At 42.1% G+C, this 23,573-nt stretch overlaps 1 protein-coding gene across 1 annotated transcript in view; it reads left to right on the top strand.

The window, feature by feature from the left end:
* NRXN3 (neurexin 3) overlaps positions 1 to 23,573 on the top strand; it is a 1,403,073-nt gene that overhangs the window by 113,145 nt on the left and 1,266,355 nt on the right. Inside the window, exon 4 of the mRNA XM_084630166.1 lies at positions 6,223 to 6,252. Coding sequence (XP_084486292.1) covers positions 6,223 to 6,252 — 30 coding nt within the window. The remainder of the gene's footprint in view (positions 1 to 6,222; positions 6,253 to 23,573) is intronic.

Here is a 23,573-nt window from a genome sequence, read left to right on the forward strand (position 1 = left end):
GGGTAGGGGTTTGGTGCTCTGATATTAGGGTGATTGGTTCTGATACCTGTGAGAGACTGATGTCTAAGGGCTACACTGCCACATAAGTTGATGTAATTTACATTGCTATGGGGTGTGAAAAAGCCCCTCCCAGCGACATAAATTACGTAGACTTAAAGTGGTGTTTGCACTGTGGTATGTTGGCGGGAAAGCATCTCCCGCCAATATCACTTCTGCCTCTCGTTGAGGTGGAGTAATTACTTTGATGGGAAAACGCTCTCCCATCGACATAAGACGTCTTTGCCAGATGTGCTACGTTGGCGCAGTTGCATCAGTGCGGCTGCACCGATGTAGCAAGGTAGGGAAGACAAGTCCTAAGTTAGCACTACACCCACTTGCTTCACCTTCTGCCCCCATCTCTGGGGTGGGAGACCTACTTGGGCCTCCCCAGGATGGTGATATACGGCCTGATTATCACACACGGTGACACCCCTGCCGAAGGGGATCATTTCTTATGGCTTCCGCTGCTATTAGAATTTGTATTTAAAGAAATAAGTGTGACCTTGTGGAGATGCCCTAGTTACTCTGGGTCTTGAGAAGGACTGTGGCCTCGCCTGCATGCAGGGATAGCCAACTATGTTGTAAGGGCACAGAGGCCCTGAGGGGATAGACATGTTACTGGCTTTTTGAGGCTGAAAAGTCCAGGCCATTTGATATTGTTCCTTTTCCAGCTTTCATTCCTTTACCTCCTTTTCCTATCTTCATCTGTCCCCAGGGCTTCATTCATTCTCAGCTGCTCCCACTTGCACGCCCATTCACTATGTATGCAGTCCCTTTTGCACACTCAGACACACTTATTCTCATGGTCTCACATACACTTGCATAGGAATAAGCCCCTTATTTGAATGGTTCTGCCAGGAACATGCTGTCTCCAATATAGATTAAACTGGGAACAACTAATTCTGCCAAAAAGGAGAGGATGGTTTATAACCTGAGTGCTACCTCTCCTACCCCTTGCCTTCTCCCTCAGGATGGCACCCTTTCAAGGTGCCACTCAGCTTGACTCTGCCTCTCAAATTGCTGCCCCTGACAGCCACAAAGTCTAGTCCTGGCCCTGGGACAGAGGAGAGGAATCGCACAGCTGTTGTGTGTAATTGGATTGGAAGTGGGCCTCAGGCTACAATAACCATGTTCAGCTTCTGACCAGCCATACTACTGGGGCCTGTAAGGAGCCTCTTAGCTGCTAGGCATACCACTGATGAATCCAACAAGAATGCCTGTTCCCCAGCCTGGCTATGAAAAATGGGCACCATGTGTGCCAGAGGACAAGAGCTCAGCTCATCATCTGTGCAGATCTGGCCTGTCCAGCAGAAAGCCGGGCCTGAGAGGAATATTTTACACTTCACCACATCCCCTCATCTCCTTCCAGACGGGAGGTGGGGGGTGAGGGAGAGGTGTTCTCCCCCATCACCTTCCCATCCCTCTGCCTTGCTCAGCATGCTGGGTCTGGGATGAGTGCGCTTACCATGCATCTTTTCTTTTAGGGAAGCCCCAAAGTCCTGTGTGGACTGTCTTGCTGTTTAGGGCTTGATGGACCTTGGCAGGCGTGTTGTTGGGGACACTTGCCTTGCTGCTGCCTATGCTGTATTTTCCTTCATATTCATATATATTATATATAATACAGTGCTTCTGACTCTGGGGCTGTCAGTCTGGCACTGGCATTAAAAGGTAAAAATTGAGGCCCCTGGCCTTAATGCAGCAATTTCCCCAGATCCCTGTTAACAGTCTCTTTGTTCCAGGCAATATAAAGGAATCAACTCCACTCCCCCCCCCCCCAACAGCGCTGGCCCAGTAAAACAGGACAAGCTATAATTAACTAGAACAAAAGGACTCCATCTTCTATTGCTGCATCAATCAGTTGTCACTTTACTCTGGTTTTTGTACCCTTCCCCCACCCCTTTATGTTTAGTGGCTTTAATTCCCCCTGTCTTGAGTGTTAAGAACCCAAGTGTAATTTAAAAAAAAAATTGTATAGTTCCAAGGTTTCCCATGTAACCCCCTTGCAAAGTGCCCCTAATAAGTCTTCAAACACGAGGGCCATTGTTTAATTACATTGCTCTTTCATGTAATTGCACTGTGAAGCTACTTTAAAAAATGTCCTTATGGCTTCATAAGAATCTAGTGTCGGCCCTTGGCACTTTGTGCAATTAGCACCACTTAATTTCTTGACTTTGATATGGAAAGTGGAACAGTGCACTCTTTTAAAAAAACACTTTAATTCATAAAAATGTTACTTTGAGATCTAGGGAGATAAAAATAACCTTTTAAACCATAACTGACTCTGTAACTGGTTTTAATCCCCCGTCCCCAGCCCAAACAGGAACCAAGAGTAAAGACAGGCACTGATCATGGCTAAGAGATAACAGCAGCTAAGTTTAGGCCCATCTGTCCTAGACCATAGCGAAGTCGCAATATCAAACGCTGCTCCAAGCAGGTGGGTTAGTGTCAACTTCAGGCTCCCTGATATAAGGTGACTCTCAAAAGGCTTGAACTCACTGTGTGCTTCAAAAGCTTAACTCACTGCTCTAGAATGATCATCAGTACGGAAAACTGTGGTGAGCTTTCCTAAGAAGCATTGCAATTCTCACTGTCACTCACATCTTGACTTCATAAGTGGAGAACCACTAACTCCCTGGGTTTAGGAATAAGCTTCCTCTATGGGCAGGTTGTTCCATAACTCTCCATTACCTGATTTCTTGCACCTTTCTCTGTACCATTTGCTATCAGCCATTGTGGGAGGCAAAATACTGGATTTCTGGTCTCAACTGGTAGGGAAATTCTTGGATCCAGGCTTCAGGAAGTTAGTTTAGCTCATTCTCCATTCAAAAGTAATCCTGAGCAAGTCTCTGAAATACGTTTTCCCTTTTATGCCAGTCTCAGTTTGGATCTCATATAAATTTAGTCAGCCGAGCAAATATTAACAAGCACTAACCTAGTGCTGAGACATTGTCAATGCTCAACAAATATTTCATCATAATAATGACTAGATCTGGCCACTGTGGTTCACATGGGTTTGTGCGAACCTTTTCCCAGTTTTATCTTGCCTGGCTTTGCAGCCTTCAGGGTTTGAACTGAATTTCTGCTTGAACAAACCAGAGACTGAAAGTGAAACTTGGCCGAAATAGTGCAAGTTTGACCTCAATTTGGGCTGAAGCCAGTAAAACCTCAGAATTTCATTTAGGGCTTTCCAGGCATGGAACACCCATTGGCATTAATAGTAGTTGTGTGCATGGAGGGCTTGCAGGACCATGGCTTGATGGTTTCATTTGCTACCATAACTCAGTCTTTGTCTGCTGAAAGATTCTTTGGCATTTGAGTTTGGTGCCTAAATATCACAATGATGGTTGCTTTCTAAATAGATACATAACTAGAGCTGTGGTAAAACCTGGCCTGACTTTCAGGCTTGCAAGTTTCTCACAGCTCTTGTACGAATTTTCTGGCGGTATGCCTGTCCATTTTAGACCACAGTTTAGCTTTGTCCCGCATGACCGTGGGCTGACCTTGCTCTTTGTGTTTTATAAATTGATGTAACAAATGCAGCATCTTGAAACCCAGATTACCGAAAATTTTAGAGCTGAAAGGACCTCAACATTGTTTAAAGTTTCCACGTCTGTTGTTTTTAGTGTCACTAATTTGTAGTCTCTGTTGCACATGTTAAAGGATTGGTGTCACAAATTAGGGCTCTGCAGGTTGAAGATTCTGGGGGTTATTGGTGGGTTGGAGACAGACTGAGATCTCTCACTCACCTTGTACTCTCCCAATTTTGACATGGGATTCAATTTTCAGATAAGGGAAGCAGTTATTCATTATTAATATCTGATCTCATGTTCGGGTTGGGAAAGTTTTGGCCTTCTGTTTGTAACATAAGGATCTATGCAAGGATTTCAGATGGGCAAATCAGTTGGGATAAAGTAACCTTTCCCATACAGCTTCAAACCAAACCTTTTCCCTTCTGGTTCAAAAATAGTAGCAAGTCTTTATTGTGCTGTTACTTTTTACATTGCCCTCTGCGCTTCCTGTGCCCAACTGGGACTGGAACATCAGGACAAAAATATTATGTGAGAGGCTGATCTTTTATTTTGGATCTGAGCAGAATCACGAAGGGCTGGAAATCTCACTAGGGAACCTTTCTCATGGTAATTCCAAACAGGGCAATACCTCGACCAAAAGTTTGGAAGGAACTCCCCAACGGACTTTGTCCCTCACCCCCAGATGGCCAATAATTTGTGCTCTGCATGTTGGGTGCATTGATCACCAAAGCAAATGACTCCCAGCTGCTGCCTTCCTCTCCCTTCTTTGAGATGAATTGAGGGGCTGAGGATTAGGTACCTATCTCCACCCTATGTCCTGTGGTAGATAGCCATTAGCAGTGTGCCATGCCAGCTGTTGTTCACTGATTCACCATTGCTTCAAGGCCTCTTCAAATCATAATTCCTAAGGATCTTGATCTACTCCTGGGTTGGACAATTTTTTGGGCATTCATCTGAGCTGACAAGAGATTTGCCCATCCAAAGTAATGGTGCCAGTGGCCATACACGTATCCACAAACCCAACACTACCCCCTTAACTGCATAAAATTATATAAGCCAATTGCCTTTTAATTTAAAAATCAGAAATATGTCCCATCAAAACAAATCTGCTGTGTATATTTATAATAAAAAAAATTAAACAATTGTTTGCTAAACATATATTGTGTTTCTGATTATTTTTCTAAATCCACAGTAATCTCCCAGGAACATTCAGATATTTGCATTCTTTAGACTTTACAGTTATTAATCCCCTTATCTGGCTTGGAGTTCTCTTTGGGTGAACATTTTCTCTGGATGATCTGGATTTTACATTCCTGCGCCACGGCAAGGGAAAAATTATAAAAGAGATATAAATAAATACAAACATAACATGCTGCTTGTTGAAAAATCTTTCGTTCTAAAAGATTCATCTGACATCTTGGTCCCTTTGAAATAATGAACCATTTGTAATGTTGTTTGACTTCCATAATGAAGGGAGCTAAAAAGGTGTGTGCGTGCATGCATGCATCAAATCTGAAATATCCTCAGTGTAGGGTAGGGTAAGAGATGGGGAGAAGGAGTCAAGGTAAGAGATGAATTGGTCAAGCAAGCAAGACTTCTAACTAGCTATGTGCATACACTAGTTATCAGATTTGCAGATGCAGTTTGCATTTGTGTAGACAAGTTATGCATGCAGCTGGGCACCACACATGTTTGAAAATTGGGCCCTAAATGGATTTTAATTTGGTTTGGCAGTAGTGTTGGATGAATACCAGAATAAAGATCTTGGAAGAGGGCCCAAGTGCTGCTCACAGGAGGAGAGGAGGCTAAATGAATGTGATCATCTCACCCCCATCTCTCCAAATGGGTCTGGCAGCTGAAACTCCAGCATTGAAGTGTGGCTGTACCTCTTGCTGGTTTACCCCTGAGCATTGTAGAGAATAACTTCAAGGCAGTCTCCACATTGCCACTTGGAGACAAATCTCCAGTCATTAAGGGAAAGGAATAGGAAAGGATTGGTACTGAAAATAGGCTAAGAGATTCCTTTTTCTAGCCCCTGTGAGATCTGTTTCTGAAGCTGGTCTGCTGGGCTTTTATTAATTTTTTGATAGGTGATTATTAACTCTTTAAAATTGTGTGCTGAAGCTGCCACATTCATGAATGAGTCCAGCGGGGTGTGTACATGCAGTTAGCACAAATGACTAATCACCAGCCAGCATGGTTGTATACTGGGCTTGCTGCTGCTGGCCACCACAACACTGACTCGTAATGTCTAGTTGTAGAGGCTGTCCTTGGTTTTGAGCTTCAAGGTTTGTGAGTGACCCCTTGTAGATTTACAGGTGACCTTCACCACAGGCCAAGTAACCACAGTTGTATGTGGTACCTTCTGAATCACTAGTCCCATAGACAGTTCTGCAACTGACATCGGACTTTCTCTAGCTGTGACACAAGCTTTCCTGCCTGACATGGGAAGCTATGGAATGGATGTGTGTGCACAGTGTGATATTCATACTTAGTTCATCTCAAGTATGTGATCTTCAATACCAGGAGGTATTGGACTGCATAAGCAATTGATCTGTATATCTATCGATCAACATGCGTGTGTATGTATATTTGTCTTTCTGCTTTTCTGTTGTGTTCTTTCTTTCTCACTTCCTCTCTCTCTTTCTCAAAGGCCTCTCACACCTGATGATGAGTGAACAAGGTAAGTCCTTTGTCTTTCTCTTCCTTGCCAGTCAATGGTTTTTGATGATGATGATCTATGCTTCTTTCTGGACTGGGCTTGGCTTGCAGAAGGCAACCTGGTCCATGGCATAGGGTGGATTTGTCAGTCAAGCCACTTGACTTTCACCCCCTTTGTGTTCCCATCACCCATGGCTGTTTGCCAACCTGGGCTGCATTACCAATGCCCAGGGCAGAGATTCTTGGGGGACTGTAGTGAACCATGATGCTTGTAATGGGATAGAAACAAATGAAAATAAATGTAAAGGAGAGAAAAGGAGAAATGTTCCTCCCTTCCATGCACCATCACAAACCTTTTCTCTTCTCCTTCCTTACATTTGGTGCCTGCTGTAATGACTCTCAGCCCTGAGTGGTAAATGCGGCCCTCAGTGTTTGCTTTTTTTTTTTTTTCTCCAGAGCAAAATTCTTGCAAAAACATGCTAATAGCCATCATGGCATGATTCTAGCTCATTATGCACCCTGGAGAAAATTACATATAATGGTCTGTACATTCTACATCTGCAGCTTAAAATATTCAAATATGCAAGGAACAAAATGCACTGGAAAATTAACTAGGCTAACCCCAGTGAGGGCTACTATTAAGATTTAGGCCTAAATCAGAGTCCACATTTAAATAGCTCAGCCTGGAGTTTGTTACACGTTTTGTTGCTTGTTTATTGGTTGTGGCAAAATGGGTTCACTGGTTCCATCCTGGGCACTGGGCTGTGATATGGGGACTAGAGAGAGAGAGAGGGTGGGGGAGGTGATTCTGTAGAGCTTTGGATTGTGTCAGTGTTTTAGTGTCAACCTCTCATTGGCATGTAGGAAGCTCAATAAGGATGGAGCAGCACTGGAGATGGATTCCTGTCTCACTTAGTAATGAAATAGTTAATGACTTAGGCAAAGCTGCTGAAGAAATGAACCCAAGGGTAAGCCACAACATTAAAGTATTTAAACTTCAGCAGAAAAATCCAGCAGGTGCTTGGATGCATAAAAGAGGGAGTAAGTTTCTAAGTGAATGTTAGTTTGAATACAGGCTTGGTAACTCTACCCCTGGAATAACGTGTACAGTTTTGGTTGCCCAGATTAGAAAAGGATATCCAGCCATCAGAGAGTTTAAAAGAGGTAACAAATTGGAACCTAATGTCTGGAAAGGCTCATGGTTAATCAGATTTACCTGGAGAAAGTGGACTCTGTGAGGAGACCTAACTGTTTCCCTGTATTAAAGGGGATGTACATGATTTAGGACATGATCTGTTCTTCCTACAATACAAATGATTATATCAAGGGATGCACCTGGTCTTTAGATTGCCATTTGAAACCTGGTTGGTGTAAGGAGTCACATGACCCAGTCCAGCCCACATCACGGCCCACAACTCTGTCCATAGCTACTTGCCTGGTGAATAGTCTAAAACCTACTGAGCTCTGGAATCACAGGCCATCATCCTTTATCCATCTCACATCAAGGAAGAGTGGCTGCTCTTTTCTTGCCAACCAATTCTCTATCATTTCACTCTAATAAGTATTTACTGTATATATGTGCATAATATATACATTATAATGTGTAAATGTATGTGTGTGTGTAAACATATTATATGCTGTGTCAATGTAATATACAAACACTGTGTGCTCGGAGAAGTTCTGCAGTGTTTCTCATCTTACTCCACTATTGATATGTGGAAAATATTTAGCAAATATATTTCCACAAGATGTTTACCCTGCCTAATCTGTTGTTGCCCCTGTTTTGCATTTGATGTGGAGTGCTGTGTATCATTGAAGTGCTGTTGCATGGGCGGTTTGCATTTCTCTATAGAAAAATCAAACCGAAGCCAAAGAGCTTAAACAGACCGTGGCTAGTCACACTGTCCATTGTTTAAGCATCACATTGCTGCTTAGTTGTGGTGTGTTTTCCCTTTTCACAGTATTTTGTTGGGTGCTGTTGTTTTTGTGTTGTGTGTGTTTTATGTTCCTATTATTGTTTTTGTGAGTGTGCCCAGTGACCTTATATTTTATCCTTCCTCCTGCTCTTTTCACTTGCCTCCTCCATGATGGACACACCTCCGTACCTCTCCTTAACTGGATGCACAACTTCCTATCTATAGGTAGAAGTAAAGGTAGAGATTGCTTTCTTTTAATTTTAAATCTTGATCTGCTATTGAAATGTTCATGGTAATGGGGGAAATTTTATTTCTATGAATATGGTTCACATTAGAACTTTAACTAAAAAAGAACTCTCATCAACCTTTTCCTGTTGCTTTATCTAGAATTGTGGAAGGTGATATTTATTAAGAGTAATGCTTCATCTTTGTCTCAAAGGCTCTAGGTGTCTCATCATTTATACTGCAATGTGGGCTATACAGAGTGGCAAATGCTCTGTAGTTTAAGAAGCCAGGGCAAAATTTCTGACCATCTGTTTCACACAAGACAGAGCCAGAAGGGCAGGGGCCAGTTAGCTGGCACTGATGTCCCTGCCATGTTGGGATGATACTATTGCTGGGCATTTTGACATTGACTACAGTTGGAGCGGGATCAAGCCATAAACATTGGAGGGTGGCAAATCGAGTTCTCTTTAACTTGGGTGGAATTTTGTACTTTCTTGCCTGTTTTCCTTTACTTCCCTGAGTCTTTTAAGAGAAAAAACCCTGTTTTTCCCCAAAGGGTATTGAGATGTAAGGAGCAGTGGGGTGAGATGGGGAAGAATCAGCACTGCTAAACGGAGGGTCTCTTTTGCAGCTCATTAAAGCAAAGTGAGCGAGGTGACTGAACTGATGTGTGGCTCCAACTGGCCTTTCTGCAGTTCACATCTATGGTAGCATGCAGCAGGGCAGCCATCCATCCCTAATCAGAACTGTCAAAAAAGCTAAGCGTCGCAAACCTGCTGTGGATCTAGTGTTTGGAAGAGGATTGGATCAAATCAAGTGTTTGGAAGAGGAGAGAGAAGGGAGAGGAAAATTAATTAATTGATAAGTTGTGAACACTTATTCAAATAAAATCAACCCCTTTGTCCTACTTCCCAACCAGCGCTTTGACAGAGTGACTAACAGACTTCATTGTCCTGAGCCCTAGTGCCTAACAAATACATTGCTGGAAAATCTGACCAGTTGAGCTGGCGTGGTCTGGACACAGTGGAGTCTCATACTTGTTCCTGAGCCTATAAGGAAACTGGGGGGCTGAAATGTCCAATGGAAATGGTATCATTGTGAATTTGGGAGGATGCAGGTGCTGAGGGATTTGCTCACAATGAGCCTTCCTTTGAGGGCACAAATCATCTGTGCCTGGTTATCATTTATCCTTCCTGTGATTCCTGAATTCCATGTAGCCAATTGGTTTGGCAAACAGCCTCTCTCTATAGTGACACTAGGCATTACATCAGAAAAAAGACAGGCTGTATTTGTATTTATTGGGTTTTTAAATAATTTGACAAATCGTTATGTTAATCTGTTGGTTGGGCTGAAAAATTTCCACTGACTGTTCATAATTTTTGTTCTGGCTAGAAAAAAATAATTAAAAAAAAATGAATTGGCTTCATTAGTTGAAGCTCCTAAGTATGCTTTCTTCTGAGTTCTATTCAAGGTTCCTGAGGTGTTCTAGTTAGGAAGAAGTGCATTCTATACCCACATGTATGCAGTGTTAAAAGTGGAAGCTCCTTAGGCCAGATGTACATGGCAGAATGTTACTGTGACTGACTACAATTGCCAACAATCAAGTTAGTTGACACAGTGCTGAACACGATTTAATGGTCAGTGTGGACTAGGACAAGTCTCTTGTTCAGCCAACTGTGATTACCCGCTTATCCCATCCTTTGGGGGTAATGTTCTGTAATGTAAACAAGGCCTTTTAGGGGTAAACCGTGAAGTCTTTACTCAGGCAATCTCTCACGGAAGTCTGGGAGTGTGGACCATGGGAGTATGTGGCCCACAGTCCATTCAGTTGTTATGGTGAAATCGAATGAAAATGGTAATTTTTTAAAAAATTACCAGCAAACTTGCAAACTGCAGTTCTAGTTATAGTGATCAGCTGCTTAAAGTTCCATAATTCTGTGTGAGAAATAACTTAACTTTGTAGTTATATATACACAGCTGAACATTCTCATATGTTCCACAGCCTGCAGAAAAGGCAATCCAAAATGCACGCATAAATGATCTTGGAAGGTCCGTATTTCTATGCATTCTTGTGGTTTTTTTGTAAAGAGTGGCAGCCACTTCCTCATGCACAAGCAAAGGTTGCATAGAATCTCAAAAAGGTAGGGCTAGAGGGGACCTCAGTAGGTCATCTAGTCCACTCCCCTGAACTAAGTATTATCAGGACCATCCCTGACAGGTGTTTGACTAACCACTTCTTAAAACCTTGAATGATGGAGATTCCACAACCTCCCTAGGTAATTTGTACCAGTCCTTATCCACCCTTACTATTAGGAAGTTTTTCCTAAAGTCTAACCTCAATCTCCCTTGGTGCAATTTAAGACCATTACTTTTTGTCCTGTCCTCAGTGGATAAGGAAAACAATTTATAGCCTTCCTCTTTAAAACAACATTTTATGTTCTTGAAAACTATCGTGTCCCCCACTCAGTCTTCTTTTCTGCAGACAACGCAAGCCAATTTTCCTTGTAGGTCATGTTTTCTAGACAATTTTTTGTTGCTCTCCTTTAGACTTTCTCCAGATCTTTCCTGAAGTGTGGCACCCAGAACGGGACACAGAACTTCAGTTGAGGCCTTATGGGTTATCTGAATTTGTAAATCATCTCCAAAAAGTGTATTCAATTCATGACTCTGTGTTTGTCATTGGGGGCAATCACCAGTGAATCCCACATCTTGCATTTATGGGTCCTCCTGCAGTAAAATGTTTCTTCTTCATTTCTTGCTTTCAAAGGCTGCAGGACATTTTTTTCCAGTGCATTCATGGAAAGCTGAAGATAACATATGGTTATTTTTAGTGGTATTAGCAGACAAAAAAGGAGATGAGACAAAGTGGGTGAGGTAATGTAAGCGCATGGGACTCACCCCTGAGGCGCCTCCTGCTGGTGTCCTGGGAATTAGCTCTACTTCCAGCCTTGGAGCACCCTCTGCAGGCTGGTGTCCCGCTTACGCCGAGCCCCGGTGTCCCTCCCGGACCCAGTGCCCCTTGTGTGCTGGGGTGCTGACCCCTGGCAGTAACCTCTCACTTGCAGGGTCTCCCCTCCCCGGAGAACTCCCACCCCCTATCCCTACCTCGCCTTGGTCATAGGCTACTGCCAGTCACCAGCTAGCCCCTGCACCCTGGAGTAGACTGCAGTATAAGCCACTCATCACAGGCAAGGTTGGGTTTGGACCTGCTGCCTCTGTCTAACGTTGGGCTGTCCCCTGCAACCCCAGTACCTGTTGGGCCTAATACTAGGCTGCAGGCTGGGGCTTTCCTGACTGGAGCTCCCTCAGGCCCTTCCCCAGCCCTGCTCCAATCTAGGTACTCTGCTTAGGTCCCTGCAGCCATATCCCTCCCTCTCAGAAGCTAGAGAGAGCCTTTTGAGCTTCAGCCCAGCAGCCCCTTTATAGGGTCAGCTGAGTCTGTTTTGGGCATGGCCACAGCTGAGGCTGCCTCCTAATCAGCCCAGCCTAAGGCTCCCAGCCCTGGCCCTCTCCAAGGGCTGGCTTTTAACCCCTTTGGGCCGGGAGCGGGTGATCACCCCGCTACAGGTAATATCTTTTATTGGACCAACTTCTGTTGATGAGAGACAAGCTTTTGAGCCTACACATAGCTCTTCCTCAGAACCTGGATAAGAGCTCTGTGTAAGCTCAAAACCTTGTCTCTCACTGATGGGAGTTGGTCAAATAAAAGAGATTACCTTGTTTCTCTAATATCCTGGGACCCACGTGGCTACAACAAGACTGAATACAAAAAAGGAGGAGGGCAGGAAGGCGTCCATGTGCTTTCTTCTCCTTAGGTCCTGGAAGCTGAGTAGATGTGTAATGCTTGCGATTACATCAGACATTTGAAATCAAAGAGAACATGGTGCTCATAGAGGTAAAGTAAGTGTATGACCATCAAATTCAAGGAAGGGTGGGTAAGATTTTTATTTATTTTGGCTTGGATTGTGGTTCCAGTCTTTTCGTATGGAGGAGGGACGTGAATTACAGAATAATTATGACAGGTTTCAGAGAATAATTATGTTGTGTTTATTTCCCTATCCCTTTCTACACATATACATGATATAAAATAAATCATAAATATTCAACTGTAATTTGTTGTTGAGCTGGAGTTAATGTCTAGTCACATTCTTCTATATCAATTGTTCTCTTGAAAGCCTTTGGTTAAGCAAATGATAATTGGCCTTACCACTACCCCTCGCTATAAATCCCCTAATACTTGCAGTGTTTTTCCTTTTATTGTTACTGTTGGTTTGGCTTAAGATTCTGTTGAGATTGGTCTCCAAAGGAAATGGGCCAAATTCATCCCTGGTGTGATGCCATTGATTTCCATGGAGTTGCATTAGGAATGAATCTGACCTAGTGGGTGGAATCCTGGCCCCACTGAAGTCAGTGGCAACGTTCTCACTGATTTCGGTTGGATCAAGAGTTCACCTGATGAATTGAAAAACTACAAAAATACATGGAGATTAAGTACAAACCTGATAAAGTAACCGGTTTCTTGTAACAGAAGAATGTTCAAAGTGTATCCATAGTGCCACATACAACCCCCAATCCTAAATGTCCTAAAATACTGTCTGTGTTCCTTGCCTTTCCCCCCATCCATAAATGTGAGGTCAGGGTGAAAAACTGATCAACTGCAGGTTTTCATTGCTGTCCAATTCAAACATGCAGCAATTTCTCCCCATCAAGGAGGAGGAAGAAAGAATAAGCACATTTTAGTTCAGTTTATTTTGTTTTATTTTCAAATGTGTACTACTAGGGCCTGAAGGCACCTAGTAAATTGCCTTTGTAGCCCTTAGCATGTCAAAAGTCTGGTCAGCTTCCTAACCCAGGCTAGTCTTAATCCAGGTAAATGTGTCACACTTTCCAATATTGTGTTTACTCTTTTTGGGTGGGGTAGGGTTGTTTTTCTAACACCATGTCATCGTGTTGAATGGGAGGTGATGGCAAAGAAGAAAATGTGACCACCTTTTGTGGCCTCTGATGTAAATAATTACTGGAGTTTAACCAGTGCTTTGCAAAATCATCTCCCGTTCTTTGCCAATAACACCCCCAGGATTTAAGAATCCTGTGAGTAAGTTCAGCTGAGTAGCCAAGGGTTTATGCAAATGTTTAAGTGAAATGCCAGTAACTAATTATGAAGAGAAACTCATTTATGCTCTATAAATATCTAATATGAGACACAGAAAAAAGACACCATTACATTTATATTGGCAGCCTTGTCTGTGCTGCTGAAACTGTTGATTTGTCCTGTCAAACGTCTGACATGTGTTTGTGCTTTAAAAGTGAATGTGGATTTTCTGGGTTCCCCTCCCCCTTACCTCTCCTCCTTTTGATTTTTTGAAAATCTGTGTGATTTTTTTTCTCCCTTTCTTTCAAAAGTAAAAATAAATAGCTTGGTTTATTTATTAGGAGGATTTTTATTTTTATTTACTTCCTTTTAACACTGCTGTTTAAAAAAGTGAAACACTTTGTTTTACGGTTTGTAAATGTCCAGTCCATAAAAACAATAGGATGGAACTGGGTCATTTTAAACATGGAGTTACCTGTCAATGAGTCACTTTTAAATAATTAAAGCCAGTGCTGCAGATTTCTTATTTTACCCAATCACAGATTATTTTTAATTTGTATCTAAAATCCTTTATACATAGAAATGGTCAACATTTTCCAGATTTCAAAATCTGAAGGGGAAAAATAATTTTTTTTTTCACAAAACATTTATCTTGTTTTTGTTTACCTATAGAGGTGGAAGATATTTTCTGAATATCAGAATTCTTTAGAAAAATTTTCATACATTTTTTGAAATTCGACTAAGAAAAAAGAACCAAGGTTGTGCAAAAATGTTGCAAAAAGTTTTCCTACATTTTAACCACATATTTTAAATGCAGACAGATTAGTTATTACAATATGAAATCTCCAGACAAAATCATGGTTTTTGCATATGAAAATGTATGTATATATTTACATGTGTGTGCATGCAAAATATATAATAATGTGTTAAGTGTTTGGCGATTTATATATAATTTTAAATATCTTATTTACTGTCTCATTCTCCTTTTTTGAACCTGTATCTTTTATATGTGAATAATCAGCTGACTCTTGATTGGCTTTAATTTTCATTAAGAAGAATGATTCCTCTGAGAGTTATAAACATTGTGGTTGCTTTGTTTGTAAACAGCAGCAAAAATATTGTCCACTTATGTGGTATTGTAGTCTGCTGTTTTTGATGGGGCTCAGGTTTCACTCTGCACAAAGAGAGTATTTAATTGATACCAACTAAAAGGCGCTCTTTTTTTTTTTTTTTGGCATTCAGCGGTGTGTAGATGTGAAGGTAGAGAAACAGGCCATATGTTTTGTAAAAGCCAGGCTAATAGCGCTTTTTATAGACGTCTGATTTTTAAAGTGCTGTATCTTTCATTAAAATTTACATGTAAAGTAAGGGCAAGCGTGGTGACATGAAAGCTAATGCAACTTGCACATCTTGACATAATAACAATCACAAGAAACTGGAGATCCCAGATGGCAGCTTGGCCTTTGCCATCCTTTTAATAAGCTACTAACTGCTAATTATTGCACTCTTTTGGGCAAGTTAATTTACTATTGACTTTTAAAGAGACACTGTGCCTTTTCCTGGCAGATATTTAGTGCTTTCAGTTAATGTTTTAAAGTGTTTTTTCCCTGCAGGTTGGAGTCTTTCCAGTGGACAGTAACAAAGATGCAAAGCAGCAGAGAGGGGAAAAAAGATCTTAATAAATAATGTTTTTTCTTTGTAAATATAGTACATATGTTTTATCTTTGCAAGGACACAATTTTAGAATTGAAAGGGAAGCTGGCAGGTAGGTTAGAGCCTGAATTTAGTGTTTGGGTTTAAATTCTTTGTTTTAAAAAATTAGGGTGAGCAAACCTTTCCCTTAAGTGTGGGAAGCCCTAATAAACCAAACAGACATTGACGAGTGCATGAGAATCTGAGAGTGGAATGACTAGAAACAGAAAGTGATACTGCTTCAGCATCATTGCTGAAGTTGAATGAAAGGTGAAGTGTAAACATACAATTATTAATGATTAAGTGTCCATGGGATTTTTGAAATTTTATTTTCTTTTAATATTCCATGTGTGGTCATAGTAATGCAGGGAAAGGAAACTTATCTCTGTGGCTTCTTTAAAAAAAAAAATCTGATTTTTCTCTGTATCTGTTGAAAGGTGCTGTTAATAAAGAGGCCAGTACAGGATGAAGTTTTGAACTGAAAACGTATTTAGGAATGAAGGAACAGCTGCTGTTTAAATGGACTCTAATTCTGACAGTTAATGCAGTTTTGTGAATGCATGATTCTCTGTGATAACATTTGGGAGGAGTGATGGTGGGTAATAGCTTATTTCCTGGGCTTTATGGTAATGCGCAAAGTGATGATAATGTCATCAGAAACTGAAATCGGCCCCTTGTCTTACACAACAGACAGCCCTGCAAAATATGAAACCCAATGAAAGATGCAGGTTTCTTGCTTTAAGGCCCATTGTGGCCTTTCATGGGTGAGAGTGATAACATTACAGCATTGAACAGTTGATAAAATATGTGCTGTGTAAGCTGGATCTGATGCATCCGGCATGAATACTCAAAACCAGCAGTCTTGTTTGCAGTGCTCTGCCTGATGGTAAATATTGTGACTGGAGATTAGCTGATAATATGCTATACGAATGGTTGTAGAATCATTATTGCAAAGATTGTCATCCTTTTGGTAAGTGTGTAATACTACCTACCCCACTCCAGTATTTTCACTCTTAATGACTAAGGGCCAGATTCTGCAAGGTGCTGAGTGTCCTCCACAACCACTGAAGTAAAAAGGAATTGAAGATACTCAGCCTCATGGGTGGGTGCTCTGCACTTTCCAGGATAAAGCACCATAACGTGTATTTCAATAGGCTTTTCTTTGGGATGCTGATCTTTGAGATGCCATCTATGCATTGTTTACTTAGAGATTTGGTGTCATGGTAGTTTTATTAGGAGCCATAGTCTCCATTACATTATATCCCTTTTACATTGGTGTGACTTCTATTGAATCAATGGAATAACACCAATGCAAAACTGGATTAATCCAGTGAAGAGTAGGGCTCTAAATCGAGTTGGACAGTGATCTGGGGAAATATGCTCTTATTCCTGCTCTTGTTAAAGTCAGAGATGGCAGTATATTTAAAAGAAACGATTGTATTAAACCTACTTCTTGGGGTAAGGCTCCAAACACAAAATAGAACTGGTGCTTTGAGAATTTGTGTGTACAATTGTTACCATTAAAATGTCAGCAGCATTTTCCAAAAGTTACCACACAGTGGTGTCTGAGATGCCACATTTCTCTCCTACATGTAGAATAAGAAGAGTCTCTGTAGTATGTGTTGATAAGTGCTTACTTTTTAACACCAACCACTGTCTGTGTTGTTTAAAGATATTTTTCTCTGAAAACCCTTGAATCAATTTTGACTGGGGAATTGTTTGTGGGTGTGCTTTTATATATTTGAATGTATGATATAAAACAGAGGTGGGCAAACTATGGCCCGCCAGCCATATCTGGCCCGTGGGACCATTCTGCCTGGTGCCTCAGCTCCCGGCCAGGGAGGCTAGCCCCCAGCCCCTCCCCTACTGTCCCCCCTCTCCCGCAGGTACTCTGCCATGTGGGCAGCGCTCTGGCCTGCCGCTCCTGTCAGGCAGCCCAGTGGTGTGGCTGGCTCCAGCATGGTAAGGGGGCGGGGAGCGGGGGGTTGGATAAGGGGCAGGGGGTCCTGAGGGACAGTCAGGGGATAGGGGGCAGGGGGCGGTTGGATGGGGTGGAGGTTCTGAGGGGGGGAGCAGTCAGGGAATGGGGAGCAGGGGGAGTTGGATACGGGGTGGGTTCCCTGGGGGCAGTTAGGGACGGAGGTGTAGATAGGGGTCGTGGCAGTCAGGGGACAGTGAGCGGGGGGCAGTTGGATAGGGGGTGGGGTCCCAGGGGACGGTTAGGGGTGGGGGGTCCTGGGAGGGGGCAGTCAGGGGTCAAGAAGCAAGGGGGGTTGGATGGGTTTGGGGTTCTGAGGGGGGCAGGAAGTGGGAGGGGGTGGATAAGGGGTGGGGGCCAGGCTGTTCGGGGAGGCATAGCCTTCCCTACCCGGCACTCTATACAGTTGCGCAACCCTAATGTGGCCCTTGGGCCAAAAAGTTTGCCCACCCCGATATAAAATCACACAATCCTTTTATCATTAGAAGTTGATGTTGTTGATAAGAAAAATGTAGAATCTGAGTGTGACGATAACTCTGCTTTTAAAGCAACTATTGTTATCTAAAACTAGAATTTATTCTATTTTCTAAAGTACATGTTATTTTCATTAAATAATAGTTTTAATAATGACCAGGGTCATTCTAAATGAGCTGATCACTGCTTCAGATCAGAAAAAATACTCTCTGTTATGTACAGGGTTAGTTGATGTAAGCCATGAAATATTAAAACTTGGCTATAGTAAATGTCACTGAAGAGCCTTTAGAGACAAGGGGGGTGACCCAGGGACAAGTTACTGGACCAACTTTTGTTGGAGAGAGAGACAAGCTCTCAAGCTTACACAGAGCTTTTCTTCAGGCCTGGAAAATGTGTTAGAGTGTCATAGCTAAATACAAGGTGGAACAGATTGTTTAGCATAGGTATTTAACACATATTTCAAGTGCCCATTCAAGGTGAAGTGGTCCATTAACGCTTCTCCAGTTATAGGGAGGAAAGGGGAAAAAAGCTGGGGAATGGGTTAAATGCGTTATAGATTGTTGAAATAAACCATAAATCCAATGTCTGTATTCAGTTCATGACTTTTAGTATCTAGCAAAGTTATTAATTTAAACTCCCAGATTCCGCTTTTGAAAGTGTTATGCATGTTTCCTTTGAGGATGAGGACTGAGAGGTCAGATGCAGAGTGATCACTTTGTGAAAAGTGTTCACCCACAGTTGATATGGTGTTTACCATTTTTCTGTGTGAGTTCATTCGAGAATGGTAGTGATTGTCTTGTTTCACCCACTAAAGGCCAGCTTCCTCCAGGACTGAATTGATGTACTCCAGATACTCCTCAACATTAACAACCTCCTTCAGAATACTGTCCATGCCACCATGGATGTCACCTCCCTGTTACCAACATCCCTTACAATGACAGCATCACTGCCTGCCTCAAATGTTTAGAAGATAAAGGACAACCCTCAGATATACACCCCAAATGCACTGTCCAAACCATCCATTTCATCCTCACCCATAACAATTTTACATTCAACAGCACTTCGCCCAAACCATGGGAACAGCCATGGGTACTAGGATGGCTCCCATCTTGAAGAAGAATTCCTGGACAAATGCACCATGCCACTAATGATATACCTGAAATACGTTGATGAAATTTTCATCCTCTGGGCAGATGACCTAAACTCCCTCATAGATTTCGACTACAACTTCAACAATCACCACCTGTCCATTAAACTCTCTCCAGAACACTCCCACACTACCATCAAGTTCCTGGACACTGCGTTCAAAGATGACCATGACATCACTGATTGGTTTAGTTTCTGTCAGCATGTGAGTGGCTGATCAGGCCAATTTGAGCTTTGAACTGTCTGTGGCATACTGAATGAGAGATGCCACTGTGATTTACTTGATTAACAGCGGACATGCTGCTGCTGTGAGATTGATGTTGCTGATGCTTCCGCTTTACCTCAGTAGTTCTCCTCTGCTCAAAGACTAGCTCCAGTATGGATGAAACTTCACCAGGTAGAATGATCATGAGCGAGATCTTCAGTGAATGTGTTGAAATGCCTCAAGGATAATTTGAGGGAGTCTTTGAAACATTTCTTCTGGCTTCCCTGAGAGTGTTTCTCCTCTTTTAGCTCACCATAAAAGATCTTCTTTGGCAGTCACTCATCTGGCATTCTGGTGACATGGCCTGCCCATCTCATGTGTGATTTCATCAACAGAGTATGGATGCTTGGAATGCCTGCCTGCATGAAAACCTCAGTATCTGGCTTTGTCTACACTGGCATTTTTGTCATTAAAACTTTTGTCGCTCAGGGGCGTGAGAAAACGGATCTCCCCCTGCAAATGACAAAAGTTTTAATGACGAAAAGCACCAGTGTGGACAGTGCTTCATCAGTGGGATCTGCTCTTCCATCAGCCAAACTACCGCCCCTTTTTGGGGGTGGTTTTATTTTGTCACGGGAGAGCTCTCTCCCGGTGACAAAGAGCGGCTACACTACGCACCTTACAGCTGAAGCAGCACATATCATATCGTTGTAAGGTGCGCAGTGGAGACATAGCCTCTGGAACCTTGTCTTGCCATCTTATCATCATCAGTTTCCTCAGACAGCCCAGGTGAAAGTCATTCAGGTTCATAACATGGTATGTGTACAGTGTCCAGGTTTCACATGCATACATCAGAGTTGGCAACACAATGACTTTGTAGACTTTCAGATTTGTTTGACTAATACCTTTATGCTCCCACACAATTGCCCATAGTTTGTCAAAGGCCACACTTGCTTTGGCAATTCTAGTGTTGTTTTCATCATTGTTGTGAACTGCATGTGACAGTGTACTGCTGAGGTAGGTGAACTTGTCCACTGCCTGGAGGGTTTGGCATTGACTGTGATAGTAGGTTCTATATAAGACTTTTCTGGTGCATGCTGGTACATCACTTCTGTTGTCTTGATGTTGATTGTGAGACCAAAGTGGTCACAAGCTGAAGAGAAATAGTCCATACTCTGCTGCATGTCAGACTCAGATCTGGCATTCAGGGAATGGTCATCAGCAAACAGAAAATCATGAACAGTTACTTCCTGTACCTTTGTCTTTGCCTGTAGTCTCCTCAAATTGAAGAGCTTGCCATCAGTCCAGTATCTGATGCCTATCCCGGTGTCACAGTCATAGAAGATGTCTGTAAGCATGGCAGAGAACATCATACTGAAGACAGCTGAGGCCAACACGCAGCCCTGCTTGACTCCATTGGTGACTGGGAATGGTTCAGATGACTCACCGTTGTCCACAATGCGAGCGAGAACGCCATCATGGAGTTGCAGAACCATTGTGATGAATTTCTCCAGACAACCAAATTTTGCCATGATCTTCCAAAGACCCTCCTGACTGACTCTATCAAATGCTTTTGTCAGGTCAATGAAAGTCATGTACAGGTTGGAGTTCTGTTCCTGGCATTTCTCCTGAAGATGACGAGCTGCAAACCCCATTTCTATAGTCCCCAGTCCTTTTCTGAAGCCACACTGACTCTCAAGCAGGAGCCCTTGTTCAAGGTGTTGCACAAGGCAATTCAGCAAAATTCTGGTGAGAATTTTGCCAGGTATTGACAACAAGGAGTTTCCCCAATAGTTGTTGTGGTTGTTGTTGTATGTTACCTTTTGACTTGTACAAGTGGTGATGGATGCATTCTTGTACTCTGGGGGTATAGACCTTGGAGTCCACATTGACTGGAAAAAGTCCAGGATATACACCTTTAACACACTTACAACCATCTTCACCAAACAAGGACACTCCACCAGAGAAGTAGATTGGATCATGGAATGGGCCACCCAAATACCCTGAGAGAACCTGCTTCAGTACAGAAATAAAAACCCCTCTGACTGCACACCTGTAGTTGTCACCTACCCACACTGGGACCATATGGGGCATCATTAAACAATTACAAGCCATGCTCAATGGAGACCACATCCTGAAATAAATATTTCCTGAACCGCCTGTTCTGGCCTTCAAGCAACCCTGCAAACTCTCCATGCTCATCATCATAAATAAGCCGCCCACAGGCCAGGACCTACCAACTCAACATGGCACCAATCTCTTCCAGAACAACAGATGCAAAACCTCTAGTCGCATCTCCACTGCTATGATGATTAACACACCTTTCAAGATTCGTGGGTCTGACTCACGCCCATCACAACATGGTATAGCTCATCCAGTGCACTAAATGTCCCAGTATCAACTATGCAGATGAAATGAGACATGCTCAAATGAAATCACAGAAAAATGATAAAAGACAAAAACACTGTATCACCTGTGGGAGAACACTTGTCTTGACATCTCTTCTCTCTGTCCTCATCCTCAAAAGAAACATGCACAACACCTTCAACTTTCCCTCCTTATGATTGGAGAGGTGTTAATGAGCTGCTTCATCTTGAATGGTCCCTTGAAATATGTGTTAACTACTTTTGCTACACAATCTGTTCCACCTTGTATTTAGCTATGGCATGCTGAGTACATTTCCCAGACCCGAAGAGCTCTGTGTAAGCTTGAAAGTTAGTCTCTCCCACCAACAGAAGTTGGTCCAATAAAAGTATTATCTCTCCCACCTTGTCTCTCTAATATCCAGGAACCAACAGGGCTACAACAACACTGCATACAACCGAAGAGCCTTTGTCTTTTTAATGTGTGTTTCTGGGCTGGATCTATGAATAATTCTTGATTCATCCTAAGATGTTGGGAATCAAACTGTGAACAGTCATTTTCCAGATTGGTGACTGTAGATAAAATAACTTCATATACTGTTTGGCTTGCCTTGTGAGTTAAGATTGGAAACCTGAACAGCACTTTGCTAGATCATGACACACAGATTACAGAACCTTGGCTAGCTCTGTGATAAAGCTGTTGTTAGTGTACATTGTAGAACCCTGGACAGCTCCTGGCAGTCCTTAGAGTTTGCATTTCAGAACTTTGGAGAGCTTCTTTTTCAGGCTTGACAAAGCCCTGGCTGGGATGATTTAACTGGGAATTGGTCCTGCTTTGAGCAGGGGGTTGGACTAGATGACCTTCTGGGGTCCCTTCCAACCCTGATATTCTATGATTCTATGATTCTTCCATTTTCGGTGAGTTCTGGTTATATGAGCCTGGACAGCTCCCTGCCTGTCCTGCAAGTTCAACTAGCCTAACGCTTTTATCACGGCCTTTAGGGCCAGATTCAGATAACCTTGTTGGTGGTGGATATTACCTTACTCCATAATAGTCCCATTGAAGTTAATGGGACTTTTGTGGAGTGAGCCACTATCCAACATAAGTAAGGATATCAGAATCTGTCCCATAAGCATCCAGATTCCAATTTCTTTGTGTTTTTCCAGAATTTGGAACTCCCTGGAAATTTTCTTCATCAAACATATGTTCCATTACTAAATAGCTGTTAACTTACCTTCCTTTCTTCTATGGGTGTAAATTGCTTAAAATACATTTATTTAGTTATCAGTATCTCTGAATATTTTTACACTGAGCAGTTTCATGCATTGCTCATAGACAGTTTGAATAGATCATCATTGTTACTGTGGCATGACAGACATTCTGTGCCACAGCACGAGAAAGATTCTTTCTGATGCTGGAAAAATCTGAATATATGAAACATAAGCATGGATGTCTTTAAAAATGACCTGCCTCCCCCAAAATACCCAATTCCAGGCTTAGCTTTTCAGTTTCTCGGTAAGTTTTGTATTGCCAGATGTGGTTATGTGTGCTTCATTAGTAACTTTGTCTTGCTGCATTTTTATACTTATATTGTGGCATCAGTTAACTGTATATTTAATAAAACATAACTCAAAAACCTCTGGACAGTTTATTTCATGCTGTTCAGTGTTGAATATTCATAACAATAAATATATTTTGTTGTGCACATGTATTCATTATTGTACTGTCTATGGGCTACATACATGGAATTCCATTTTTATATTGGTGTTTTTCTTTTCACTTCCTAAATAATGATTTAAAAAATTCTGGGGAAAAATATTTGATTCTCTTTCTTTCTGTCTTCTATGATGACTTTTATTTAAACCAGTGTAGCTTTCTTACTAATTTTCTCCTTCAGGTATTTGCTATCTATCTACTGGGTTAAACTTTATGCTGTTCTGTCAGGCAAGTTTGGTAGATGTTGATCAGTGCATGAAATCAGTTCTTAAATGGTTGCGAAATTGCCTTCCTTCAGACTGTTTTGATCACAAGGGCTTTCAAGTGTCAAAGTCATTTGGAGAACTAGATAGATAAAATGCATGAGCACTAAGCTTTTTCCAGGATAGAATAAATAAATGTTTTCTACTGTGTGCTCTGTCTTTGATAGTGATTTGTTAAAAAGGAAAAAAAGTAAGGCAATGATATTAAATATTTACAAGAGTGATTTAGTTGTATAATCTTGTGCTGTGCATCCGTGTTTAATAGTGAAATC

This window comes from Lepidochelys olivacea (genome assembly GCF_965140295.1).
Source record: "Lepidochelys olivacea isolate rLepOli2 genome assembly, chromosome: 6".
NCBI classification, from domain to species: domain Eukaryota; kingdom Metazoa; phylum Chordata; order Testudines; family Cheloniidae; genus Lepidochelys; species Lepidochelys olivacea.